Here is a 27466-nt window from a genome sequence, read left to right as displayed (position 1 = left end):
CTCTATAAAATATTAATTTTCATTCGCAACAAAATTTTATTTAAATTAAAAATTGAATACTCAATAAATTTCACCATCAACAAAAATATCTTTACTTCAAATATTTACAAACTCTCTCTTCAAATAATATTTTATGAAAAAAAAAACTTCTTTGTGATGAATCAAGCAAATAATTCTTCCAATCGATTTTCTTTTTCTTTCATCTATAAATAAAAAATAGAAGATAAACACCAAACGATAGAGAAAAAAAAAGATAATAAAAAATGAAATAAACAGGCACTTAAAAGACTGGTAGGTTTTTTGGAAAGGTTAACAGTCGTTGTACTTCTGGACATTTCAATTAACTCTTTCTTTCCTAGAGAATGGATAATGAAAAGGGAAGAGGCAGGAAACACGCAAGGATGGAATTGAGTGCAATTGGACAAACTGCAATTGAGACGTCCCCATGATCCGACTAGTTTTGCTAGTTACGCGATGTAGGGTGTTGAGGCGTATAGGATAGAAGCTTTTGTACACACATACAAACACTTTGGTGTCACGAACGTGTACATGCGCCGTCAAGTGTGTCTCGTAGAGCAGAGGAACGAGGGTGCTGGTATTTCGTGAGGAGCTTTGAACGAGGGATGAGTACAGAGAAGATGAGGAAAGGGTAGGATTGAGAGAGGGTAGTGTCCGTTGGAGGCGATGAGGGTGAACGAGCAAGAAAGCGAGCAGCTGACGGCCAGATAAACGAACGCTATAGTTGAGAGAACCGAGGAAACGAAGGGAGAGAGATGTATAGAGAGAAAACCGAGGGTTCGGTGCGCGGAGGCGGAAGATAATTGTAGCCCTTGGGGATGCTATCCAGTATGTGCAGCTCTATGTACCTATTTCCCATACCTATATATGAATATCTATACATGTTGGCTGTTTTACGTCATCATCGATGTCTCTTTGCACCTACGTGTCTGCAACTAGTGCTCATTCGTCTAGAAGCTCATGTGAAAAAAAAATATTTCAAAAGTATGTGTGTGTGTGTGTGTGTATTAGAGGATGTTACTCTCATTTTTTTCGAGATATCTTGAAAGCTGATGAACTTGTTGGAACTTTAAACGGTTCTTGCTATTGATTTTATTACGAAATTTCTTTTTTAATCAATTTTATAATTAAGAAAGAAATATCCACATTTGAAAAAATCATATAAATTATATTTCTATTTGAGGGAAAATTGTTTTTTGTAGAAAAAAAGATTAAGTTTGATTGAGATTGGGTTGATTGAGATGAAATATATTATTTGGAAACAATCACAAATATTTCCAATGGTATAAAATAATTTTTTTAATTGTTTTTAGTGATTAATAAAATGTCGGAACAAAGTCTGGCTATTCTACTTTCTAGATTTTGTAAATTTGTTGAAGAGAAAAGAAATTTTTAGTGAGTTATAAAAATACAGACATTTCCAGGTCATTTTCAAGCAATGACTAGAACATTTGTTTACCCCCAAATGTTATAATAAATTATCACAAGACGAATAATTGATATAAAATGATGATTAATGGTGGTCACCGATCTGTTAATAGATGAATGTTGACATTAGTTTTCCCACAAGATTATTCCAAGGGGAAATATCTTAATTCGATCAGCCAAAAAAATATTATTCAATTTATTTATTTAACAAGGATGATAGACAACAAAAATATTTGTTGATATACTTTTTGTTTTTTTAATTAAAATATTTAGTTTAATCTCGGATTACAAATAACGTATAGACTAATTTACATGTTGTATATTGATGTTTATTTGTTCTTTATTGTAGATGCTGGATCATTGTTGTCACATCAACAAGAAACAACGTCAGATGGTAATTCTGAACACAATTCCTCTGGAGATGAAGACTCTCAGGTGCGGCTGAGGTTGAAGCGCAAACTCCAACGTAATCGCACGTCATTCTCAAACGAGCAGATCGACGCTCTCGAGAAAGGTACATTTAATGTTTTTTTCTGCTTCATTTAGTTAGCACCTTTCATCTTACTTCGTTTCTTGAATGTTGGAATTTAAAAAAAAAAAAACTTATATATAATCTTATTTTAAAGTAAAAGAAAAAATATTTTAAGTCATATTTTCAATCAAATTTTTACATGACACGATTAGTCATTAAGGTATTTCGCTCGCTCTGGGCCGTATCAAAAAAAAGACCCAAGGCCCTTTGGAATAAAATTAATTTTTTTTTATAAAATATACACACTAGCTTTCTGCATCTTGATTAATTAGTGTTTCATTATTCAGAAAAACACAAAAAAAAGAAGGTAAATACCTATTTTATAAGAAAGTTAAAACTAAAATTATTAATAATAGATAAAATATTTATAATAAATGCATTGGCATTGTATAATTTTGTTTATGAAAATTTAAAGAACCGTTTTTTTAATGAAAGTTAAAAAACTAATCTTGTAGTCAATTATTATTGATTTAGATAAAGAAAAGAGTGATCTTTGGTTTCAAATAACTCGAGTTCTAAACGGTGAATTTTTTTTCATTAAAATAAACGTTTTATTTTTTAATAATCTTTAATTTAAATTTATTAAAAAATAATTCTAAGAAAACATTAATCTCGAACGAAATACCTTAATTCAATTTGCAAAAAATCATAAATTTATTTAAATAGAAAGAAAAAAAGAATGAAAAGTATTGGACTGAACAATCTATTCTCTATTTTTATTTGGGTAGTAAAAATTTTTTTCTGCAAAAAAAAATCTAATCAAGGGGTGTTGATGTAAAATAAACGTTCAGCATGCCAAAATCGATCTAACCAATTCACTTTTGTTTGGAACCTCTCTGTTGTTGTCTCATTTTACCAATAAATCCAAATTTGATTCTCATGAATATTTAAATGTGTATTCATTTCATTAAATATACATAAATAATTTTAATAAGTACCACGAAATAGACTAATGACGTGCACTTGTTGCAATGTTGTACATTACAGAATTCGAGCGGACACATTATCCGGACGTGTTTGCGCGGGAGCGTCTCGCCGAGAAGATTGGATTGCCTGAGGCACGTATCCAGGTGAGTGTGAATGTGTGCGAGAGTGTGGGGCGTGTCTCCAACGTTCAAGCTCTGTTCAAGCTAGTGCCAAGGTCTTTACTGGACTTATTTCTTTTAACTTTTTTTTTACTCTTGGCTCTCTTCTTTCTTTAACCTTCTTCACCAAGTGACGCTAACAACGATTCGTATTGAGCTCTTCCAATATCTAATCGTCCGTAAGTTGGTGACAAAAAGAAAATCTCAACAACCTGAAGAGCCACGTGGTGTGAAACATGATGAAACCAATGAATGCTTACATGATGCTAAATAATACCATTTTCATGTTTTGGATGCATAACCATTTACATTGATAGGCTATGATAGCCGTCATGAGGTGACGTACGATGAATGGAAGCTAATATGTACGCAGACTTGTCGGACATTGTTTGAACGTTGCGCGAGTTCTCATCCTGCCGACGAAGAGTACGAAGTGGTCAGAGGGATGATGAGTGAGAGAGAATAAAGGCTAGCTGGAGAGCAGAGCAGGTAGAGGATTGGCCGTGGTTGCAAAGGGATGAAGTCGGTGTGGGTCGGTCGAAGCGTTATGTGGACGTACAAACAGTGCAAGACCATGTTGACGCATGTTTTCAAGCCTCGTTGGCTGGTATTGATCTTGCTAAGTGCAGGAAACCGGGAGAACTGGTGCGAGAGAGGAACAGAGAGAGGATGAAAGCGAACAAACGAGTGGACTTGATGATAGAATAGAAAGAGAGAGTGAAAGACAAGAGGTCAGAACTGGAAGCAAAGTACTACTTTTTACCTGAGATTTACACACGATCAATTGCACGTGGCTGTTTCACGCTTATTTCATCAAGTTCGTGGATGGAATTGTTAAAAAACTGGTGGAGGGAAATGCTGTGGAGATAAAAAGGTTTTTGTATATTGACTGAGGGAGTACAAGATGATAAGAAAAGAGACAAGGAAAGGGAGTGAAGCGAAGCTTGAGTGAGGGATCCAACAGAAAGGCCTAAGAGGGTTCGGACGCAACCATGGCAACGTCGCGTCCCCGGGGAGGTTGCCCTCTGATTGGCCGCTTCTGCTTTTCTACCTTCCTATATTACTACTACTTGCCAATTCACCACAACGCACAAACCACCCTAGGGTACCATGCGATTATCATCGAGTATCTCATGTGAAATGGCTGAAAGTCTTCAAGTGATAATAACAACCAACCTTCTCTCCATCAGATCCAGAAAATGATTCTTCAAAACATCACTCATTACACTTATTTAGACACCGCAAAACAACACATTGACTCCAATAGCAGTCTTCTAGTAGTCGGACTAAGATTACAAAAAGTAAGTAGGTAGGAATCGGCTGGCTAAACTCGATCATTACTACTAGCTTTCGTGGTCTGTCGTTAAAATTAGTATGGTTGGAGGAATGAATGAAGTGTGACTGTTGTTTTATTTCCCAAACAAGTATTAGCAACTTTCTTAGGGTAAATTATTGGTTTACTTGCAGGTTTGGTTCAGTAATCGCAGGGCAAAATGGCGAAGAGAAGAAAAATTACGTAATCAACGAAGAGCTGCTGTTGATCAAGTTGTTGGTGGTGCTGCTACTGGAGGGGCAGGAAGTGGTGTTGCTCCACCTGCAGCTACACCTGCAACACCTCGGATACCTCTAAATGCTGGTTTTAATGCCATGTATTCCTCAATACCACAACCAATTGCCACTATGCCTGATACTTATGGGTAAAAAGAATAATTCTTATGATTAACACATTTAACAATTAAATCAGCCATTATGTTTCAAAGAGATAAATATGTTTCATTCAAGTGATAGATGATGTTTGGGAGATTGTAGAATATTCATGAAATTGTGATAATTGTTTTTCTTGATGTTAAAATGGGAAAATGTTGTTTCAGCTCAATGACTAGTAGTTTGGGTGGATCAATGGGAAGTAGTTGTCTTCAACAACGAGCTGAAGGGTATCCAGCATATGTATTTCACGAACCTCTGCACTCGTTGACGCAATCTTATTCTCATGCTCACACAACTGCAGCACATTCGCAACCCCATCGTGGCATACCGACCTCCCATGGTGGAACACCGAGCACACCAGGGGGTCAACCAGGAGCTCCAGGAGGGACACCATACCAACCCACGACTTCTACTGCGACTGGTAGGAATTCAATCTTTTTTAATTGACTTGACATCGCTACTTGATAACACTTACATGCTGTTTAATCATGAATACAAATGCTCCTGTCTGTTTTTATTTCATTTTAATTTCATCTTTTTTTTTTTTTGTTTTTTTAGTTTAATTGAAAACAAATTTTGTTTTTTCAAGTTTCGAATTTGGAAGATTTTTTTTGTAGAAGAGTTTAAGCTGTAAAAAAATAATTAAATGATGAAGTCGGTATCCAATGTGGAGATTAAATTCTTTTTGTTCAAAATGTTAGAAACTAAACAGGTGGGTCATTAGACAAAAATCCTTAACATACATCTCGTAGTTACATTCAGAAAAAAACCTTCTCATTTCATACAGAAAAGCGACAAAGTTGTACAGAAAATGTTAATGCGCCAGATGCGGATAATTTTTTTTTCCTTCATCCTAGTATTTAGTTAGAGGAGAAAAATCCTCGTTATGCATATTTTGTTGATCCGGCTGTGGGTGCCAAATTACTTATTTTTTTTCGCTTGGATTAATTGTAACATTTATTTTTATGTTACAAAGTTGAATAGATTATATCATCATAAACATTAAAATGTTTTCATCATTTTCTCGAAATTTTTTTTTAAATAATAATTAAAAAAAATTAAATTTTCAAAACTTAGTTTAAAAAATCCAATATTACATTACATAATCATGAAAATATTAGCTTAAAGGTTCTTCTACATCAAAGACATCAACGAAAAGTTATTTTCATACTTTGTTTTTACAATTTATTTAAATATTTATCAAATCAATAAATATTAGTGTGTTGAATCATCAGGAAATTATTGAAATATTAAATAATTATTGTTATTTTTATTATTTAAATAAATATAAATAAAGCAATACTTGTATTAAAAAATAAATTCCAAGTAAAAATTCTAAAACAGACATTTTTTTCCAACCACCATAAAACAATAAAATTCTGTATCTTTTTAGTTCTATAGAATCGTTGAAATTTATTGAACAGAAGCAAACCCATCAAGAAGTTCAAAATAAATCTTTTTTCCTGTGCTATATTCTTTTATACCTCGAAACAGAAGCCAAATTGAAAATAACTACACACGTGAAAGAATCTAAGGAATGTCCCCCTAAAGAAATAAATAATTGACACAGTCCTCTATAACCAGAGTTTCAGTGGTCGTACATCAACCACTGTTGAAAAATCCAACCAGCAGTTTGATATGGAATGAGTTCAGTAGAAGTAGTTGAGAACAAAAAACTCTTTGAACCGCACGTACGTTTCTGGGCAAACTGATGAGTGGTATAGACAATATATGTCGACAAATAAAACGCGTTGCGTACAAGGATTACTGTTATACATAGAAAGGAAGCAGAGTGGTAAATAAAATGAGAGAACACTCTTCGCACGCAATCTGCATCTAGATTCGGATTGGTTTGGAGAGAACACGTAGATATATATGTATACAAGAGAAGCAAAAACGTACGCAAGCGGCCGGAATTGTAAAAGGATTTTAAAACAAATCTCGCATGGGTGCCGTGGGCTGAATCGAAGAATGGGATGTTCGGTGGTTTTCTGTTGCCTCTGGTGAATTTTCCATTTTCCTCGATTCTCACTGAGTGTTTCCCTCCCTACTTTTCTCTGATATTTCTCTCTTTTCCCGGCGGCGCCTCTCCGCCTGGCGCGTTTAACGAAAGCCGCGGAGAGGGTAAACCATCAGCCTCTCCTTCCCTTAATGTAGGGGTGAACGGAGGATGTGGATGGGTTGGGTCTCGCCTCGGCTGGGCGAGCGCTCAATAACGTGCGAACCCAAAGGGGAGGAAATAGGGACCATAGCGTTCCATAGAATACCTACAGAAATGGAGTTGAGACACCGTTGGAATGGTGGTATAAAAGTATTCCTACATCTGATGATACGTATATCCATTTTTCATTCAGCCCACTTTTATAATGCGATTGTAGAAAACAGCATAGACTTGAATGTGCATTTAATCATGGAGAATATAAATATCTTTGGTATTGTGGTTTGGTATTTATATCAATTCCGTTGATTTTTGTTAAAAAGCTTCTTCTACTGTGCTAAGTTTATTACATTCACTTTACTGCTCATATCGCTGATACGAGTAACTTTCACTTGTTTGCTAAACGCTTACACTGTTAATCCAAGTCACATAATTCATGCACTTTTGAAGATAAACGTCAACGGCTTAAGTAGAATGTAAAGAAATTGTAAACTGATATTTCAACTTAATTTATTCAATAGTTCAAGTTTCAATTGTTTTCATTCTTTGATTATTCATGATTATGTCATTTCTATCATTAAATATCTATAAAATAACATGAATCATTTGATGTAAAATGTGATGGTTATTTTTTATTACAGGAGTGATATCAGCAGGAGTATCAGTACCAGTTCAGATTCCATCTCAAACTCCAGACCTAACAAGTAACTATTGGCCACGGCTTCAGTGATCCCAGCTCTTCGGGTTCCCGCCTGCGAGTCTTCTCGTTGGCCAGGAGAGCCCACCTTCAACACCTGGAACGGTTGCTCGGCCACTTTTAGCTTCGCTAGGAATATCCACGCAACCACCACCACCACCATCTTCCACCATACATCAAACTAGTACACCTTCAACAACACCAGTCAACACATCAGACGCCAGTGAGTGAATGTATTACAAGCTACTGGGACAAATTCTCAGTTTTTCATTTGACAATTCAACATCAACTTGAACTCTTTATCTTACTCTCTCGGCCTGAAAACTTTGCAACAAACTGAACAAAAGTATCCGGATCATGCAGGGTTGTGTACTTGGATATTTAGCTTACAAGTTTTAGATTCTTTTTTTACTTTTAATTAACCCTTAATTTAGGTAACTCCTTTTTTTTTTTAAATTTTTTGTAAAAAAAATAGCAGAGAATCCAGGCAGTTTTATTATTAATTCAACATTTAATAATATTTTAAATCAAAACAATCTTCAGACCAATTTGTAGGCATCTTTTTGTTTGGATACCTACTCTTAATCATGTTATCAACCTTTGTAATGTTGTAAATCAAAGAAATATTAAAGCTAAATTAAGGGTTAATACACCACAGTTCACTCATTTAAATTTTAAATAATAACGTCATAAAAGTAATTTCCGATACAAAAATATCGTGAAAATAATTTTATCAGATAAAAATCACTAAAATGAAAAATTTAGTCGAAGAAAGTCTTTTAAAAGATCGATTGTACCAAATCTAACGTCAGTGCAGTATGGTAATTGCAAGTAGTGAAGGGATAGTAGGGTAGTGGGAGGATGAATGAGTAGAAGAGGGTAAGGATAAAAAGAATAGAAAAGAAGAAGATCCGACGTTTTTTAACGACGACTGGTGGTATTCTCGCGAGGTTTGCTGGGGTGATGAGCTGTTTTTGGGTGGTGGAATGAAGGGAGCGTCTGATAACTACGAGGGTGAATTTCTTAGGGTCGGCCATCGTATTCGTCTAGAGATATGGCGTCGTACAACCAAAACTATCAGTTATATGCGTACATTTTTATATTGAAATGCTTGTTTTTGTTATATTTATTCTCTGGATTACTCTGTAAACAAGTTACCTTCACTGCAACTTTAAAGAGCACAAGTGTTTGATAAAAGTATGTTTTTTAAAAAGACTTATTCAAATGATTCCAATTCATTTTTATTAGTAGTAATTTTATACTCGCTCTCATTTGATACTTGATTATTAAACAATTTTTTATTTTATTTTATAAAAAGAATTAAATGTCAATAACATACACTCCAAACACTGAATAAAAAATGCTTAGAATTGCAGTGTTTAATACAATAAATAGATTTTAATGTGTACATTTATATGTTATCAGCAAATTTATTTGTTTGATAAACGCTTGCATTAAGAAATTATGTTGAAGAAAAAATAAAAACAAGGCGTGAATGTATCAAACTACAATCTTGAATGAAGTTTTTTACGATAAAGTTGATTAATGAGTACAAGAAGTAAGTAGTATTCTTGATCTTAGATCTAGATACCACACTTCTATGTCAAAAAATTTAGTTATTAAACATAGATAATGTATAAAACTGATGTAAAATAGAACTTTGTTACTCTTGTTAGTAGATAATATATATAAATATTAGTCGCATTATTATTGTAAATACGCATGAATGATAATCCTAATTATGTTCAAATGTATGATTGTAGATAATAACATAAAAAAGCAAATTCAGTCAAAAGTACCCTTATAATCTCATACATAACATCCTGACAAATTGTAGAAAATAAACACAAATGCATATAAAAATACTTGTCAACATTTAACCATCAATCAGATTTTTTTGAATTCCATTTCACATGACTAATTATTATCGAACAGTTTGATGAAGCAATAGCACAGTATTCTCTATAAACTGCAGTTTTCAATATAAATCCAGAAATACTACAGCCTTTCATGTTTCTACCGTACCTTAGCAATATATAAAATATTAATTAATTACTAATAATTTTTAAACAGACACTCAAACCATTAAAAAAAAAAACATTAATAAACAATAATAAAATATAATAAATACATTTTTGCATTAAACATGATATTAATAACAGGTTTAGATATTCATAAACATTCATAAAGTAAATTTAGATGACCAGTTGGAAAGAGTGTCTATTCGATCTCATAATCACAGTCAATAGGTAGTTATTTAAAAAATAAATGGCACGATATTACAAGGTGTATCATAGATATAATAAATCATAAATATATATGAAAATAGTACCAAATAAAGACATAAATTCTAAGTCAAACCGAACAAATAACTGTTTCAGAAAAATCGTCAGCCTTTTTCCTTCCCTCTTTCTAATTCATATAAAAATTTTTTAGACATTTATATTTATACGATTGGTCATATTACTGCGGAAATGGAACCCAAAAATAGCTGAATTAGTTATTTGTTTAAACAGACTTAAAGATATTTATCAACAAAAAATTTATTGTATTAATAAAAAAAAACAGAAAAGATTAGAGAGAATAAATTCATGAAATAATGTATATTAGTCGTAAATTTATATTTTTGGAAAAAAAATAAAAAAAAAAACACACACGGAACAAATTACGAGAAATGTTACAAGGCTAATAGATAACTAAATTAAATTATTCTGACAAGTTTTGATGTGGTATTCACTTTATACCATCCCATTTTGTTACAAAAAATTAACAAGGGATTGGTATTTAACTCCTTTTATTCGTAGTACTAATTATAAACAAAATACAATGTATGCGTATACACAAATCTATCGATGAAATCAATGAAAATAAAATATATATATATATATATATATATTCGCGGCAGTAATTTATGTAAGTGTTGTGAATAATAAGATAATATTGTTGCTGTGATTACCTTAATTAAGATTGTAAAGTAGTAGAAAATAGATCTACTGTTAGGTGTCACTGTCTTAATTCAATAAATGTTATTTCATTTTAAAATAATTTTCAAGTCACTTTATCTGTTTATTAATTCAATTAATATACATTTAAACACACATTTTAACATCAATATACATTTAAACATATATTTTAGTATTAATATTCATTCTAATTTTCAAAAATTTCAATATTTATTTTCACTGAAGTGTTTGTCAGAAAAATATTCAAGTAAGTTAAAATATTTCACTTTTTTATTTTATTAAAAATATGTCTATTGAAATTTCTTTTCTATCGTTGTATGAATAATTTCTCTTCCTTTATGTATCTTAATTATAATTAATCTTTTCCAACACAGCCAAACTTTAATTCGTTGATATACATATTTTATTTCAAAATTTTTAATAATCTCGTTCATTAATGATTAAATCAAAATTGAACAAATGCAATTTAAACACGTTGATTTTGAAATGATTAATTTAAAAATTTTTTCCTTTACTTTTAAATTTCTGGCTAAATATTTAACAAATTCTGGAAGTCAATGATCGCCTTGACGGACAAATAGACAGAGACACGCGTAGATAGACAATAAAATGATCCTATAAAAATTCCATTTGTTCATTAAAGGTGCAGAACCTTTAAAACCTTTTCTAATGTTTACTGAAAGGAGGCTCGTATGTGTGTTTAAGTTCTCCCTGTAACAAAGAGCCAAGAGTATCAGTAAAATTCTAAAATGATACAGTCATATTATCTGTAAAGTTACCAAATAAAGCGTGTAATATTGCTAAAATAAATTTTTATGAAGCATAATTAAATAAGATATAATTAAGTAAAATTTACCTGCATTTTAGATTGGTGGTAAAGTAACCGTTCCATTTTAATCGTTCAATTTTTGAGTGTAATTAATTATAATATATTTCAAGCTAGATTCAGCCCAGTAGTCAGTTGAAAAGATAATAGAAATTGAACCAAAAATTGCTCAGCATTCATTTGGTTGTATTGGCATGAATGGAATGTCATACGCATCTAGAAGAATGGTCAGAAGTATTTTTCACCATGTTATTTTATTATCTAAATAAAAATAATTTTCAAATTAGATTATAGATTGAATTTTAAAGTATATATTAATAAAATAATGGATTTTTTTGAATTCGTAAATTTTTTCAGAATTAAAAATTCATAAAGTCTTTCTTATTAATAAGATGATTCATGATTGGATATAAGAAATTGTTGATAAATTGAAAACATTTTTCATTGGAATGTTTTTTAAATATATAGTCAAATGATCTAGAGCATTGACATGGATTATTACAGTTCAAAGAGCACGGAATAAATTATGGTCTTGTTGATCGTGATTGCTAACACTCGTCTTTACATATATGGGCTCGATATGCTTTATGCAATAGTCCATGTACTGGGCGTGTAATCTAAATAAGTTCTGCACTAAATAAATACAGGGACACAATTAGGTAAATGTGAATCTTTCAAGCTGGTTACGACTTTCCGTGGGAGTTTGTGCGTGCGCGTTGAGGGGTACCCTTTTACTTTTATAAGCGTGTGCGTGTGCACGAGGGGTAGCGCTGTGGTGAGAAAGACGAAAGAGGCACACAAATGCCCATTGCTTCTGTGCGGAGGGGTTCAGAGCTGGCAGAGTTTCCACATGAGTGGACAACATTGATAGAAGCCGCGGGGTAAGAGAGAAACGAGTCGAAATGTTCCATCCCTTCACTAAAGTCGAACTAACTTCGGGGCGCGCGCGGGTGAGCCTCTCATTCCCCTTTGGCTTTAAGCTGGCTTTCATTATTTTCCTATAATTTGCAACTGCTCTCCCTGCCTTATCTGTCATCATATTTCTTTCCGCTACGTAACTCCGTTATTTCCTGGAGAATCTATGAAATAATCGTACGTGCCTGACATTCCATAGTGTAACATGCAAATTATCAATGTAGTCAAGGTGGTCACTGATGGAAAGTATCCAGTACACGGCACCATACACGACATGATAGTGATTACAATACTTTATATTAAAATCGATCCTCCTAAGAGCCCTGGAAATTTTTTTTTTTTTATCAGTGTGTTTTAATCATTTTCAATGATACAAAAAAGTTTGAAAAACACTACTCACAATTGATGTCATTTATTTCAACAACACATAATGCTATATAACTGACTAAACTTCTCCAGACTACACTGATGACCATTCATTGGCTCATTCGAAAAGTTTTTGCCTACTATTAGCAATACTCCGCAACAGAATACAATTGTGCATATAACTTTAGTCATTGTTGAATCTGTAATGTGAAAACAAATGTATATTTTATGTATTATTAATGAAAACAAATAAAAGAATAATGATAATAATTAAGAAATTCTGATTGAAGGAGATATTTACTCAAGAAACAGCAGGATTCTTCGTTAAACACTGGATCACATCCATAAGAAAATATTGGTATGTATGCTGCTGAGTAATTTCCGTATTTTGCAATCACGGCATATGCTGATCCAACTCCACGATATGTATAAAAGTTATTATTATAGATCAATATGAAATTTGATGGGGGAATCTGGAAAAAAACGATATCAGAAATAACTAATAACTTGTTATATTACTTGTAGTATTAAGTAAATATTTCAAATAAAAACTGATTTATTAGTATTGTTTAATTTAATTCATAAATACCTCCATTTTTAATTATGTCATCAATGATGAGCATCTTTGAAATTGTAGAAAAATGAGTTTTGTCAGTAAAGTCATTGTAAGCATCGAGATAAATTTCATAAGTGATAGAAGTTACATGAATGGTAGCCAATAAATTTTGCAGAAACTGGTTGAGCACTCATCATTGCAAATATATCAGTTATTTCTACTGTAAGGTAAGGAATTCATTCAAGTTTCAGATGATTGTTCATTACATCCTTCTGAAATTAGAGCTAGAAGACGTAATCCAAAAAATTTTTTTCGTTGTTGAAGATAATAATTATAAAACGTGTTCACCGATGATATTACAAAAAAAATGATTTCTATCTAAAATATGATTAGAAAGTACATTTCTTTTCGTTTACTTACCTTCTTCAATGTATACTATTACCGCTATCTAAGCTGTTGGAATTGAATTATGATTATCAATAATAGATTGAATATTTTTTTAATCAATCATCGTCGAGTCAAGCATACTCCTACATTGGATCCAAAAGTAGCCGCTTCATGAGTAGTATTAAACATGAACAGAGTGAAATTCCTTTTTGGAGCATGAACTTGCACAATAACGAAAGCAACGTCCGAAGAAACGTTCACAATATGAATTATAGTCGGGTCAGAAGGATGCAACTCAGCATATTTAAAAAATGCTCGCCCATTGATATTATTTCTATCGTTGTAATGTTTTAAAGATAGATTTACAGAAATCTCTGGAATTTTAAAATTATACAATAATAAAAATATTTATCAGCACAAGTTGGAAATAATTGTTGATAAATAAAATGATAAATATAAATAAAGTATTTATTGTTATATTTAGTGTATTATGATAAAGTATTATCAGCACTGTTGAATCATAGTTGAAATGATAAGTGAACTTTATTACATAAATACAATAAAAAAAAATAATCAGTGTGTAAATATTAAAATTAAAAGTTGAGAAAATTTTAAGAATTTTTTGGTTTTATTATACCAGAGCTTTTAAACTTAAAGATAAGTTATGTGGTAGAAATATAAAAAAGAAGTTCAACATGTTTATTAATTAATACCATTTAGGCAATAAATAGTATATTATTTATAAATAAAATCTTGTTAAAATTAGTGATTTCTTAAATATTTGTGTAAGCAGCTAAGTGGTTAGATGTAGGTAGCCGGTCATTGTTCGACTCTTTAGGTTAATAAAAACAAATAAATTAATGACAACAGTAAACTCAATTGAGAGGTTATGTGACTTACCCGCTTCTGCATAAACGGAGTAAACAGTGGATAAAACAAATATAAAGCCATAAAAAAGTGTTTCATTATAACAATCGAGTACGGCAACCATTTTGCGATGATTAAGCACTCGAATTATCGCGAACATAATAAAAATTAAGTCAATTTAATTGTTGTAAATACTTGAATGCAAACGTTAATTATATACGAACGCAACAGCTGTCCCTTTCGTTGATCGGCGGCTGCGGTGTCAGAGGGGACAGAGGGGGATAAGTAATTCGTTTCAGCAACGCGAGGCGTCAGGTCAGTCGAGCTAAGATGGCTACGTTGGATCAATGAAACTGGAGTAATAGTAGTAAAATCAAAATCAAGGACTTGTTCAGGTGTGTCTTGATCAGTGTTTAACGTGTAAATGGGACATGGGAAAGGATCAAGAGCTGCTGGAAGCAGCAAGGAGTGGAAATGTCACTGTTGTGGAGAAAATTCTTGGACAACGAGCGCGAAGGAGTGGTCCATTGGCAAGGTGGGTGTTAACCCGTCAGAAAGGAATCTCTTACCTATTTTACTAAGTTCTAACTATATTCTTACATTATTTACACTTGAAATTATCTCTATAAATGATATTTATACTATTCAAAAGTCCACTAACAATGGAATAAAATTATTAGAATAATCAGTTGTGTCAGAATTCAGTGAGAAACTAATCCAGGTCATCATGTGCATCTCCACTTGTTTGCTGTAATGATTTTTCGGTGTTCAGTGGAGAATAAAGATCGGAGAAAACCTATTAGTTACACTAATTATTTGGTGTATCAAGAATGATAATATTTGGATTATTTGTTATAAAATAGTGTCAATGGAGGTTAGAAAGCCTCTGATTAATCTTCAGAACTTTCTTTAGGTCAAAAGTTGTATCTCTGTTCTCATTTTTATATGTGACCTTTTTCTCTAACACATCATTGACGTTTCACTTCCTCTTATTTCAATCATTTTTATCACATTAGCTAAAAGCTACAGTAAACATGTGATTCATGGTTTTTTAAGGTTGATCACCTGATAGTTAATTAATTGAGTGTTTTGTCAATCAAAAAATTATCTATAAAGTTTTTTATTACTTAAAAGAACATTAATATTTTTCTAGAATACTATTTGTTAATCAAAATATGTTAGGTGTTCTAGGTATTACGGTTATTGGTTAAACAATAATAATTCTAACGTGTTATGAGTCATCAGGAAAGCGAACATTCATAGTACATATAGCTAGATTGCGTGTAGACTTGTGTTGGCTTGTACTAGAACTCCAAACCCCTCTAAAAACAGTACCTATAATGAGATTTACAAAAACCTCATTATTGATTAGCCTTTACATCGTCTGTACAACTTGTCATTATTTCTACATGATTTTGTAGCTAGCACACGTGCTACTGACAGTTGATCGGACTTTACCCCTTTAATTAGCCAACGAACTCATAACACCATTGATTTCCTCTCGCATCTGCGCTCTTTTGCTAACTTTTTCTTTAAGATTTGTCTTAAGAAAAGTTCACTTCTTGTTTCTACTTTCACCTCTATCAAGTTCATATTCGCGGAACGATAGCAGAATCTATTTTCGCTAATGTTGTCTATTTATTTCCAACACTTGATGATAAATCCAGTCCACTTGAAGCTTGTAACTCAAATTATAAATTGGATCAATCATCATATTTATCTCTAGATGTATTCTAAATGTTTTATTCTAATTTTATCAAGGGCTTTCACCCTTTTTTTCTTCAATTTGTTACTTTGTTTCAATTTAACTCATGAAACAAGTTTGGAGTATTTTTTTTTATTTTCTGCTAAGTAAGTATTATACTGAATAGACTTGATTTGCAACTGTTAGCACTTTTTTTTTTGATAAAAAGAGCAAACTTTTTTTTTAGATAAAAGAACCGAAATAAGAAAAGTTGATTGGAAAATCAATAACTGTGTCAACTATCCAGTCAATTAAGTTAATTACTTTTAGATCTTAAAATTATCGTAATTACTAAAATGGAGAGTTTAGTGTACTAATAAACAGCTAAGCATTAGCAATAAAATATTATTACGAAAGTATGTAATATCAGCTGAATGCTGAAGACCATTGTATAAGTGAACTCAATGGTTCATTCATCACTGTCGTTTCTTAAGTGCTAATTTATTCCGTAACTTGAGAACTAATTTGAGGAAAATAGTATTATTTAAATAAACAAGGCACGATTAAATTTCAGATATTAAACCACATTTGCAAACAAAAAATACCATCAAGGTTCCATTTTATATTCCACTTACTTTTCAATTCAATGATATTTGATTGTTTATTAATTAGCATTAATTGAAATCAAATTTTTAATATCGAGATCAGGATGACACAAATTATAGAGAATAAAGCATAACATATTATATTGAAGATTTGGGTAATTGATTCAATTAAATACTGTGACACGTCGATCATACAAATTTTCAAGAGATAATCCGTTAAATAATTCATGAAACAAATTTATTGAATTATTGAGTATATATAACAATATATTTTTGAATTATAAATTGTACATTTGTACAGCTTGTTTGCAATTATGTTATTAAATATAATTCACAAAATATGTTAAGCTCATTTGTTTCTTTCTTAAACCTCTTTACTTTCATTGACCTAGTCTGTACGCCTAATCAATCCACAACAATTGACTTGTGACAATGAGAAATATTAAATGTTATGATAATAAAACAAAATATTTTTGAAATGTTATCTTAATTAGTGTAGAATTTATGTTAATTAATTATTCAGTTATTCACTTAGTACAAGTGTTGTAAACCATTTTTGCCATAAGTATTACCATTTTTAAACCCGGAAGTCGTTAATAGGTTAACGGAATAGACTCTTTGAGAGAATTGCCACTTGTGTAGATCATTATTCAGCGGAAAAAAAAATTCTTTTAACCCTCTTGACACTCTTTTTACTCTCTTATCGTCTGCTTCATCACCAGATTGTTAATTAATTCACACCACTTTTTTTCGTATTTTCTGTCTGGTCTTTCGATTTAATAAATGCGAATAATAAGAAAAAGTATGGAAATATTGGAAAAAAAAAATATCATTCATTCAATGAACATTTATTTAGGTATCCAGTGGATAGTATACACATCTCAGCTCGTATCGTTTTTCCTCTCAACTGGAGGAAACTATCGATTGATGCCTCGCCACCCCTCAATGCCAGAAAGTATAAACTCAGTTGTATTAGAAGACACAAATACATCGTCAATATTTTTTATAGTTTTTTTCCCCTTTATTTTTTTCTCTTTTTTTTCTGGTTTTATTTCTTCATGCTTTTATTGATATATTTTTTTATGGAAACTTGGTATGAAAATTTTATAAAGAGTTCTTTCATGGTAGAATCTTTTCAATCTTTAACCAACGATTGATTAATTTAACTTTCTTAAATAAAAGTGATGAACATTGAGGTTATTCATTATAAAATTAGACTTTTTGATTCAATTAAATGTTAGAAATGCACTTTTAGGATTTTTAGAAGATAAAAGATTTTTATTTTTCTAGTAAATATTTTTAAATGAAAAGAAATCTTTTTTTTTACAGAAAATTTATTATCTTTTTTATTGTTATCAAATGATAGCTTCAAGGCTTATTTAATTAGTTATCATTATCAATAAAAATATTAATTTAGGTTAGTCGTGATGTTTATTTTCTAAAAATAATACAGTAAAATAGTAAATTCATTTGACTTACATCAACTTCAACATTCAACTTGATTTTCAATTAAAAAATTAAAAAATATTTTAATGATAAAATTGAAGTATTCTTCATTGTCATTTATTAGTAATATTTCTTCGTAAGCTGTTTTTTATTTTATGTAAATTCAAAAGTACAATGAGTCATAAGAAGTTTTATTTCAGTTAAAAATAAATATTTATTCATTTTATTTAATTAAATTGATTAATATTATCATAATTTTCAATTAACTCTTATGATAAATTAACAATTAAAAATCCAACAAATGATTTTGTAGAGAAAAACTGTATAAATATAAAATGATAAATATGAAAGTAGAGAAAGTTTGAAAGAAAGTTGCTTCTCGAATTAATCTAAGGGCTAGACTCTTTTTGCCATTTCAGTCGTCCTATTACTTCCCTAGTCCACTTGTGACTTAAGTCTTTACAACTTCAAGACTTATTCCCTGCGTACTCTTAATTAAGTCCTGCAAGAAGTACATATAAAAGCGTCTGGCCTCTTTTCTCGTAGTACAGTTCCAAGTGGATCCATCCAACATCAAGAAAGAGAGAAAGCAGAAACGACAGAAAGTGAGAGAGTTTAACTATACCCTATCTTGGGTTACTTCACAGCTATTCTTGTATTGCTAGTGGGTGAAGGAAAGGGCGAACGATGTCCTTTTTGCAGACAATCTTCAGAGTTTAATTAAGGAACTCGGCGAGTGGCTGAACGCGATGAATGAGAGAGTCAAATGTCCCCAATGTACCAAAGGGGGGTTTGTGAGAGTTGCTTTTGTACTTGGCTGTTTCTCCCTTTCTATGTCACATACTCACACATGTTAGTTTGGTACTTTATTACAAGCTTACGACACACCTTGGTATGTCGTATATACATGTTTCATCAGAATGACGTACACAGATGCTTGGATCCTACATCCAGGACCTGAAAGGGTAGTTCATGGGAATGAAAGTTATACTGAGAGTGTGGTTGACTTTGAGAGTCGCGACCCTATGGCTCTCATTGATATCAGACGAGGGCGAAATAAACAAATACATGGACGAAGGAAAAGAAAGAGAAGGGAGTAAGTGAGAAAGAGTACTTGAAACAACTCGTGTACACATAGAATATATATGTGAGCACGTGCCATTTTCTCTCCTGTTCACTAACGTCAAGTCAACGTTTATTCTACTTTTTATTCCTTTTTTATCTTGGCGAAGAAAAAGCCCTCCTTCAAATGCATTCATTGCGGTAGGTTTTTGATGTTTGATACAATACATCAGAGAAATGCGGATCCTTTGGCATCTAGACTTTAAGCTGTTGACTATTGGGTGTGCACGTGAGTCAGAAAAGGGACTAATGACTGAGAGGAATCATTTTTATTTTGATAAGTTGAGATAAGAGTGGGTGATATTGTTGGAGTGCTTTGAAGATGATGATGTTATTAATCTTAGGGTGATGGAATGGAGCCAGAAAAATTCATATACTAGTAGATGTCTTGGCTCGAGAGTCAAATAAATACATTTTTCTGGATGACTTTATTGGGGTCACTTTATCAAGTTTCGGGGTTATGAGTGTCATAGGATTCATAAATATCTTGACTTATTATTTTATCCAACTATCAGAGGGAATATCCTTGGAGATGAGGAAAAATGATCATTATTGGACACTCCACCTATCATATGAATCATTATTATGTCCAGAAGTTAACGTAGTTGTCTATTAAATCAACTATCGATAGAATAAGTGATCACCAATCTGACAAATTCAATTCTAAAAAGCAAATTATTCAAATTCTTACTAATAAGTAAGTTCATTGAATAAAATTCACCCATCGACATGTCAATTAAATCGATTATAAGAGGGTTACTGTAACGAGATTCAGGGTAAAATATTTTTCTGAACGAAAGCAAAGGGGTCAGTAAACATAAGTTCACTTGCGTTGTGGTAGATTCCCAATAGGATTCTGTGGCCCTTGGGGGTGGATCTCCATAACGCCGTGGATTTTGTTGGGTTGACGCAACAATGGCGTTTAACGAGGACATGTGTCCAACGTATAGGCTTCGTTAGCGAGTTGGTTGACGCGACCGAGAAGCTTTGCTATCACATTTGCGTCACCACCACTATGGATTATCTCAACGTAACTCGTTTGGGATTATCACAGGGAGAGTTCTTTGAATTTTAACAGTCTATCCAGAATTATAATAAACATTCAGAGACCAACTAGAGATATATCCAAAACGTTGTCTCTGAAAATCCAGCTGTTGACATGAGTCAATGTGAATTCTTGATTGCGGAAATGAACCGCTCTACAGACGGAAACTGCCTGGTCCACGAATGAGACTGTTCGTTGAATTAATTGGACGTTGGGAGAGACACAGGTTCAACCTAAAGTGGGCCGAAACAATTTTACCATTCCGGTGTACTTTAGTTACGATTTTATAAAACCAAGTGTAGAGTTTTAATTATTTCTTCCTTTTATACAAGAGATTATACGATTTTTTTCTTTTATTAATTTCAACTTGTTGATATTTTTTAACAAACAAAATACTTTTTTTATTTACAAAATAACTTGTTAAAGTACATTTCTAAACTATTATATAAACAATGTTTCAGTAAAATTAATTTAATTAAATTTAAAATATTTAGAAATGATAAATTTATAGATAAAAAAAAATGTTAGCTTGGTAAGATCTCATTTTTTTCTTTAATTATCGACTTAAAGTTAAAAAGCAACAGCTGTGTGAAATTATTATTTCAGGTCTAGATAAAAAAAAATTCATAGAATGTAACTCAGCTGATTTAAAACCACAAAATTCTCAGAAATGCATTAAAAGCATAAACACTATACGTAGTTTTAGCCACAACAAATGAGAAGATTATGATTAGTTTATTATTCTTAAGCGGTATTTTGCATTAGTTAAACATCGTTAGTATTCAATTTAATCTCTTATTATATTGTAATGAAATTTTTTTTACAGCCTCCGACGAGGGCCTGGAGCTAACGTGCAAGATGCTAGTGGTTATTCAGCTCTTCATCACGCAGCTTTAAATGGTCACAGGTATATACATTTTATTTAAATTACCTTCAAGTGAATTATACAACACAACAATGAGAATCATGAGAATTTTAATGAGAAACATTTTGCTTTCAGAGATGTGGTGAAATTATTATTACAACATGAGGCATCAACTAACGTTGTCGACGCAAAAGGATCATCACCACTTCATTTAGCTGCGTGGGCTGGTGATGCAGAGATTGTCAAATTACTTCTCAGTCAAGGGCCATCTGTACCGAATGTTAATCTCACGGTAAATTATTCGTCTCTTTTATATTAATTAATCTGTTGTATTTTATTTTCATATATAAATGCTTCAAATTAATTACAATTATTTCATAACAGACGAAAGACAATGAAACAGCTTTACACTGTGCTGCTCAGTATGGTCATACAGAAGTGGTGGCCCAGCTGTTGCAGTACGGATGTGATCCCAGCATCCGGAACAGCCGTGGCGAATCTGCACTCGACCTTGCAGCGCAATATGGCAGGTGAATATATATGCAAAAAAAAACTTGAATATTTATTTATTTATTATTGTTATTTTATAAACAATTCCGTGTTCAATATATGCAATAGAAGTAGTTTAAATATCAACAAACATATTTTTGTTAATTATTTAGATATACGTTCATATGTCAAATAGTTTTATTGCAAAGAATGAAAATCCTACACTGATTATTGAAATAATATGGTGAATGATTGATCATTAATTAAGAGTTTAACTGCTTGATCAATTATAACTTGATTATATGATATTTTATAGATTGGAAACGGTTCAACTTCTTGTGAGAACACATCCAGAGTTAATTGAAGCACTGCGTAGTTCTTCCTCATCGTTGATCTTCCCTCACACGCCACTACACCTTGCCTCTAGAAATGGTCACAGGTGAGAAAATGAATGCTTTTACTAATATTGGTTTTATTCAATATTAACAACCCACCTTCGGATAAGATCAAATTAAATTAACAGCTCAATTGAAATGAATTTAATAGCTTTATCATTTGTCATTTTTTGATCTAATCATCTCAGGAAATGACTAAACTCTGTCCCTAGAATGAAGTTGACTCATAGTAGTTTTTCTGAAATGATGATCGACTAGCACACAATCATATGAGGGAGATGTGTGTTTGGCAAGTGCGTAGTCATGGTCTCTATATGTTGTATTATCCAGGATGCCCCTTTCAAACACATAACGATAGCAAGCCATTTGCAGCACTGGCGATTAGAGCCAATCAGAGAGCACTACGTTGCATAATCCCATTCAACTGATATACGCTCGATAGTCGATGGTAGTGGCTTCTCTATACCGCGTGTTACCGGCTCGATTGTATTGGCATACCGTTGAATCCTGGGAACACTATCGTACCAAACCGGCTCTTGATCTTTCTCTCTTCCTCAAGCTTCTATACTTGCTCATTCTATCCCTATTCTACCCTAATTCTCACTCACTCTTACCCTCCTGCTGTACATACGTCATCCCTATACACGGAAATGTCTGATCGCTTTCGTATTACGACAATCGTATTAGACACGAGACGTTGCTTATTCCCAGCTAAGATATTGCTTGGTCATATACACAGGTCTTGAAAGCAGGTAATGCTGGATTAGGTTTTCTGCTTAATGATTTCCACTAGTTCCAGTTCTCTTTGCTCAATTCACCGGAAATCTCAGTGATTTCTCTGTTTATACGGATTGCTTTTTTCGGGTTTTATAGATTGTGTAATCCTGGAATTTTGTTTAGAAAAATTTTATCAAATTGATTTTAGGATTTTTGTTTCTGGGAGAATAACCAAGATTATTTGATTTGAATATTTTCAGGTCAAATAAAATCAGTTGAAAACAATTTAATTTATTTTAATAATATGAAAAAGAAAGAAGATTGAAAACTATCAGTGCAAAGATCAGTACATCATTTTATTACTCAATATTGATAGATATTATAAAATATATCATAAATCATAGTATTTCTTCAGCTTCAAAAGTAATTTAGAATAATTCTTCTCAGCATTGATATTATTAATAGAGACAGCTATTGTTAGAAATAAATAGTTGCATCAATATAATAATAGTTTTAATATCAATATAATGAAAATAAAAAATTAGATAATATGTAGAAACACATTCTGAATATATACATTAAGTGCATTTCATTAATCTCCAGCTAATCCTTTTAGAATAATTTCGTTCGCAGTTAAAATGGTTGCAAATCGAAATAGCCGCGAAACTACGATTACATGGTAATCGGGTATAACAGTTGCGATTTTTTTTTCCATTTTCATGTATATATGTATATATTGTGATAGTTTAGGATACAATGGAAGGGGGCAAAGAGTGGGCAATAATCGTTTCAACAACGCCTCGCCTATAATGCTATGATCGCATTGAAATGCAGTTGGGTGAATGCCAGTGCATTTGCCGGTCATTCAGAAAGCATCAGAGAAGAGGATAAATGTGAAGTAGTTGGTTGAGATGGTGGACATTTTGGTTAAACAACGGTTGAACGCGAGATTGTTTTGATGATGCTGGAGGGTCAGTGATGAGGTGGAAGGGACAAGATAAAAGGAAAGAATGCAATGCAATGCACTGACGCATGCGTACACTATGAATATTCTCATTAGGTTCTTTGCGAGCATGCACGTGCGTGAACCTGAACGCCTCCTAGCTGGTTGCCCCAGCGACATAGTGAGAGGGTGAAAGATAGAGGGAGAATAGAGTCAGGCGGGGTAATGTCAATTATCGGATTCAATATCGCTGCTCTTGGTAAGCCAGTACAAATACCCCTATGGTACGGTAATAACAACATAGGTGCATGCGAATCCGATCTCCCTGGTTCCAATCCTATCGACGATGGATGGCTGCCGTTGCCGTTGCTTGATTCACTGCCCCAGGCATTATATTCCACCCGCGCTCATGCATCCACCCATTCATCCTGTCACAAGCTCTCTATCTCTATTTGTGCCACTGCACTACCCGGAATATCATGGCAACCGGAATATTTCTGTATGCATAACAAGCATTTGATACCATCGTCGAGGAATTGATTCTCTGTGGCAGACAATCGTACCTCATGTCACTTTATCTTTCTGTTCTTTTATTAAGATCCAATGTTGGCTGGTTTATGCTTCAATCTACTTTCGTCTGGTTATTTTTAGCTTTCAGTTTAGTTGAATTTTCACACCTGTTTGTAAATATCCTTGACTAGCATTGCTAATTCATTTTTTGATCATGCCGAATTTATAAATGGTACTCAAATGAATTTTTTTGCCAAAAAAAAATGTCAATCTTGATAAAGTTTATTTTTATATTAAATAGAAAGATTATAATTATTAAATATAATATTTTACAATAAAGATATTATCTTTATGTCTCCAATTCAATTTCTCTGATCTATATGATTTGTTCATCTAGTGAACTGTGTTTATCTGTTAGTCTATTTACCCAAACTACACGCAAATACACTAAGAGAAATTAATATAGTCCAAGCTGACATGATACGATCCATCTATTCAAAGCCATCAATTATTGCACTTCAATCTCTGGTAGTGAAAATGATTAGATAAAAATTATAAGATCACACATAATTAGGGATCAATAATTTAATCAATTTTATGTCTCAATTTTTAACAAAATTTGCCCAGAAAAAGTCATTTTAATTTACAAATATTTTCTAAAATTTATCTTAAAAAGTTCTAACTTAAATTTTATATGTCATGATGGAAAAAAAAGGATTTATCTTGAAGGAACATATTTCATTTTAAATCATTATTTGTTCAATTCACTGACTTATAGAGGATAATCTATAAAAATGTCATGTTTTTCTGCTTTAGGGCTGTTGTTGAAGTTCTTTTGGCCTCCGGCGTGGACGTCAATACAAGAACATCAGCCGGTACTGCGATGCATGAAGCAGCTCTCTGTGGTAAAATGGAGGTTGTGCGAGCACTTTTAGATCGTGGAGTCGATCTTGGTATCAGAGATTCGCGACAGAACACGGTGCTTGATCTTCTCGGTCAATTTCCACCTCATGTCACACATGACATAACTGCAGTGATAAAAAGTGAGTATAATTAAAATCATTGAATAATTAATTAAAAGTCTGATCATAAAAAAAAATGAATACAAAAAAGTATAGGCAAGAATCTTGAAAGACTTGATAAAAATAATTTTTTTTTTCTGTTTTCAAAGGACATCGATCGTCTTCCGGAATAGAAAGTGATACAGAAAGTGAAAATCTCCCACCAATTCCTGTTCAAAATGAATCATTAGGAAGTCCTTATGAAAATGTTCGTCCTGGAGATGATCTCTCATCGGTAGAAGGATCGTCTCCTACTCAATGGCAATTCTATCATAAGCCACGAGAAGAAGATCGTCGGGTTTCTGGTACCTCAGTCATGTCACTGTAAGTACATTCTTTATTTTATTTATTTTATAAATAATTTTATTGATCTTAAAATAATATTTTTATATTACGAATAATAAAAAAATAACTAATTTACATATTCGACAGAATTAAATTTCGGGTTTATAAAATTAAAACACTTTCTTTTAGAAATTATTTTTTAAATTTAAAAAACCAACTTATATGTAAATGGATGGATGAAAAATTGTTTTGACATTAATGTCATTAAAATTAATACTTTAGTATATTTTTACATTTATTAAAAAAATTTTTGAAAAGGAATCTTTCTGAATTTTGAAACATTTTAAAATTAAAAATATTTTTATTTCTTTTTTTAACATTTTCTCTATAAATAGTAAAATAAGTTTATGAGTATAAACAAAAAATGTATATAATTATATTCTTGATAATGACAGATCCAACAATTATATGAGAATCTACCTTGCTTGTAACTATTTTTCATATTTTAATACTTTTTAATCCATCCGGGTCAGATTCTTTTACCGAGATTAAAATAAAAGTGATAAAATAAAATACATTTTAATGGAAGTACTAAAAGAGAGAAAAAATATTCTCATTATACACTGTTAAGTATATGAAAAATTTTGAAGAAAGTGGAAAATATATGGAAAGAATGGAGATATTTGTGGAATGACCGATGTACTTTCTTATCAAGAGACAAAAAATATAAGCATAAAGTAGAAATAGTTCCATATAAATGTGCAGTATCCGTGAGAATATAATTCTAGTTGTTGAAAATGTAATTATGTTCCATTCTTGGACCAGTGTCTCTGGTATAACAATTCGTCAAGAAAGAAAATTATACCAGGATGGAAGTGCTTGGCTCCCTCATTTCCATTTTCTCTCATTCGTACAACGTGTTACGCTTACTGAACATATACTCAAAAATGAAAAGAAAAAAGCCTGAATAAAAAGACAAACGAGTATGTATATGAAGAAAACTAAAAAGAAAAAAAAAACAAACGTTCTGATAAAACTTGATCTGCATCTCTCTACTAGAGTATTTCTTCAATTTTTTATTCTTATTCCTTTTATGGTCTTCCTCACATTTATGAATTCTCATTGACCCTAGTGGCCGTAATATTTCGCGAAAACTCAATATAGCAGTGGTTTCAACTCTACGATTAATATAGGAGATGTGGGCAAACAAAAGCACAGATGTAAACCAAAGTGGAATGAATGAGTACGTTGTATATAGAGAAGTAAGTGGAGAAAGTAGAGAATATCGGTGGTAACATAGTGGTAGCTAGCTTGAGAAGGGTAAGCCACCTCTGGCTTTAGAGAGTGTAAAGGACAGAGTAGAAAGGTGGTACGGTAGCTCCAGCGCGTTAAACATCGCTTGGCTTGGTTTAATTTTCCTGATGTAGGCAGGCTATGGTGAGTCCATTCGCCTCGGGTCACCCCTGCAACCCCATTGGTATCGTGCTAGCTCGACATCCAATCCCGTTACTACCATCAATGTTTGACGTAACCCCGTACAGTACTCAGGAACTTTGTTACGTCTACGAGGAGATGGATCCATCATGTTAGACAATGTAAATGTTAGCCCGTTTTTACTATAAAACTAATAACTATTCTACTTTTTCTTTATTTTGTTCATTTTTTTCTTCCCTCGTTTTTCATTAGTGTTTCCATTTTTTTTTGTTTTGTTCTTTTTTTTTGGAATTCTAAAGGAAACTTGGACAAAGAGAAAAATTAGTTATTAAGAGGAAGAAAAAAGCTCTTTGTGGTGAA

At 32.2% G+C, this 27466-nt stretch overlaps 2 protein-coding genes and 1 long non-coding RNA gene across 6 annotated transcripts in view; 2 read left to right on the top strand and 1 right to left on the bottom strand.

Annotated features, from left to right (window-relative positions):
- The window catches only part of toy (twin of eyeless), a 31756-nt gene extending 22784 nt beyond the window's left edge, over window positions 1–8972 (top strand). For both annotated transcript variants that reach the window (XM_035083951.1, XM_035083952.1), the window contains exons 6-10: window positions 1796–1960; window positions 2966–3048; window positions 4531–4760; window positions 4935–5191; window positions 7570–8972. In XM_035083951.1, the coding sequence (XP_034939842.1) occupies window positions 1796–1960; window positions 2966–3048; window positions 4531–4760; window positions 4935–5191; window positions 7570–7658 (824 nt within the window). In that variant the 3' untranslated portion in view covers window positions 7659–8972. The remainder of the gene's footprint in view (window positions 1–1795; window positions 1961–2965; window positions 3049–4530; window positions 4761–4934; window positions 5192–7569) is intronic.
- A 1841-nt stretch (window positions 8973–10813) lies between these two features.
- LOC118067282 (uncharacterized) lies at window positions 10814–14869 on the bottom strand. 3 transcript variants are annotated; one of them, XR_004690355.1, is made up of 7 exons: window positions 14539–14869; window positions 13672–14012; window positions 13285–13523; window positions 12997–13168; window positions 12730–12895; window positions 11445–12652; window positions 10814–11299 (listed from the first exon to the last, which is right to left on the bottom strand). It is a non-coding gene; the product is annotated as an uncharacterized lncRNA (long non-coding RNA). The 3 variants fall into 3 exon arrangements; XR_004690354.1 differs by having other exon boundaries at window positions 13285–13535; window positions 14539–14867; XR_004690356.1 differs by having other exon boundaries at window positions 11445–11675; window positions 13285–13535; window positions 14539–14790.
- Window positions 14733–27466, top strand: part of LOC118067281 (ankyrin repeat and SAM domain-containing protein 1A-like) — a 38048-nt gene continuing 25314 nt past the window's right edge. The window contains exons 1-7 of the mRNA XM_035083930.1: window positions 14733–15040; window positions 21234–21314; window positions 21408–21564; window positions 21657–21802; window positions 22078–22200; window positions 25143–25369; window positions 25498–25711. Coding sequence (XP_034939821.1) covers window positions 14937–15040; window positions 21234–21314; window positions 21408–21564; window positions 21657–21802; window positions 22078–22200; window positions 25143–25369; window positions 25498–25711 — 1052 coding nt within the window. The 5' untranslated portion in view covers window positions 14733–14936. The remainder of the gene's footprint in view (window positions 15041–21233; window positions 21315–21407; window positions 21565–21656; window positions 21803–22077; window positions 22201–25142; window positions 25370–25497; window positions 25712–27466) is intronic.

Source organism: Chelonus insularis, unplaced genomic scaffold, assembly GCF_013357705.1.
Source record: "Chelonus insularis isolate UGA/USDA-ARS -01 unplaced genomic scaffold, ASM1335770v1 contig_377_pilon, whole genome shotgun sequence".
NCBI classification, from domain to species: Eukaryota; Metazoa; Arthropoda; class Insecta; order Hymenoptera; family Braconidae; genus Chelonus; species Chelonus insularis.
This window is presented reverse-complemented; position numbering and strand designations above follow the sequence as displayed.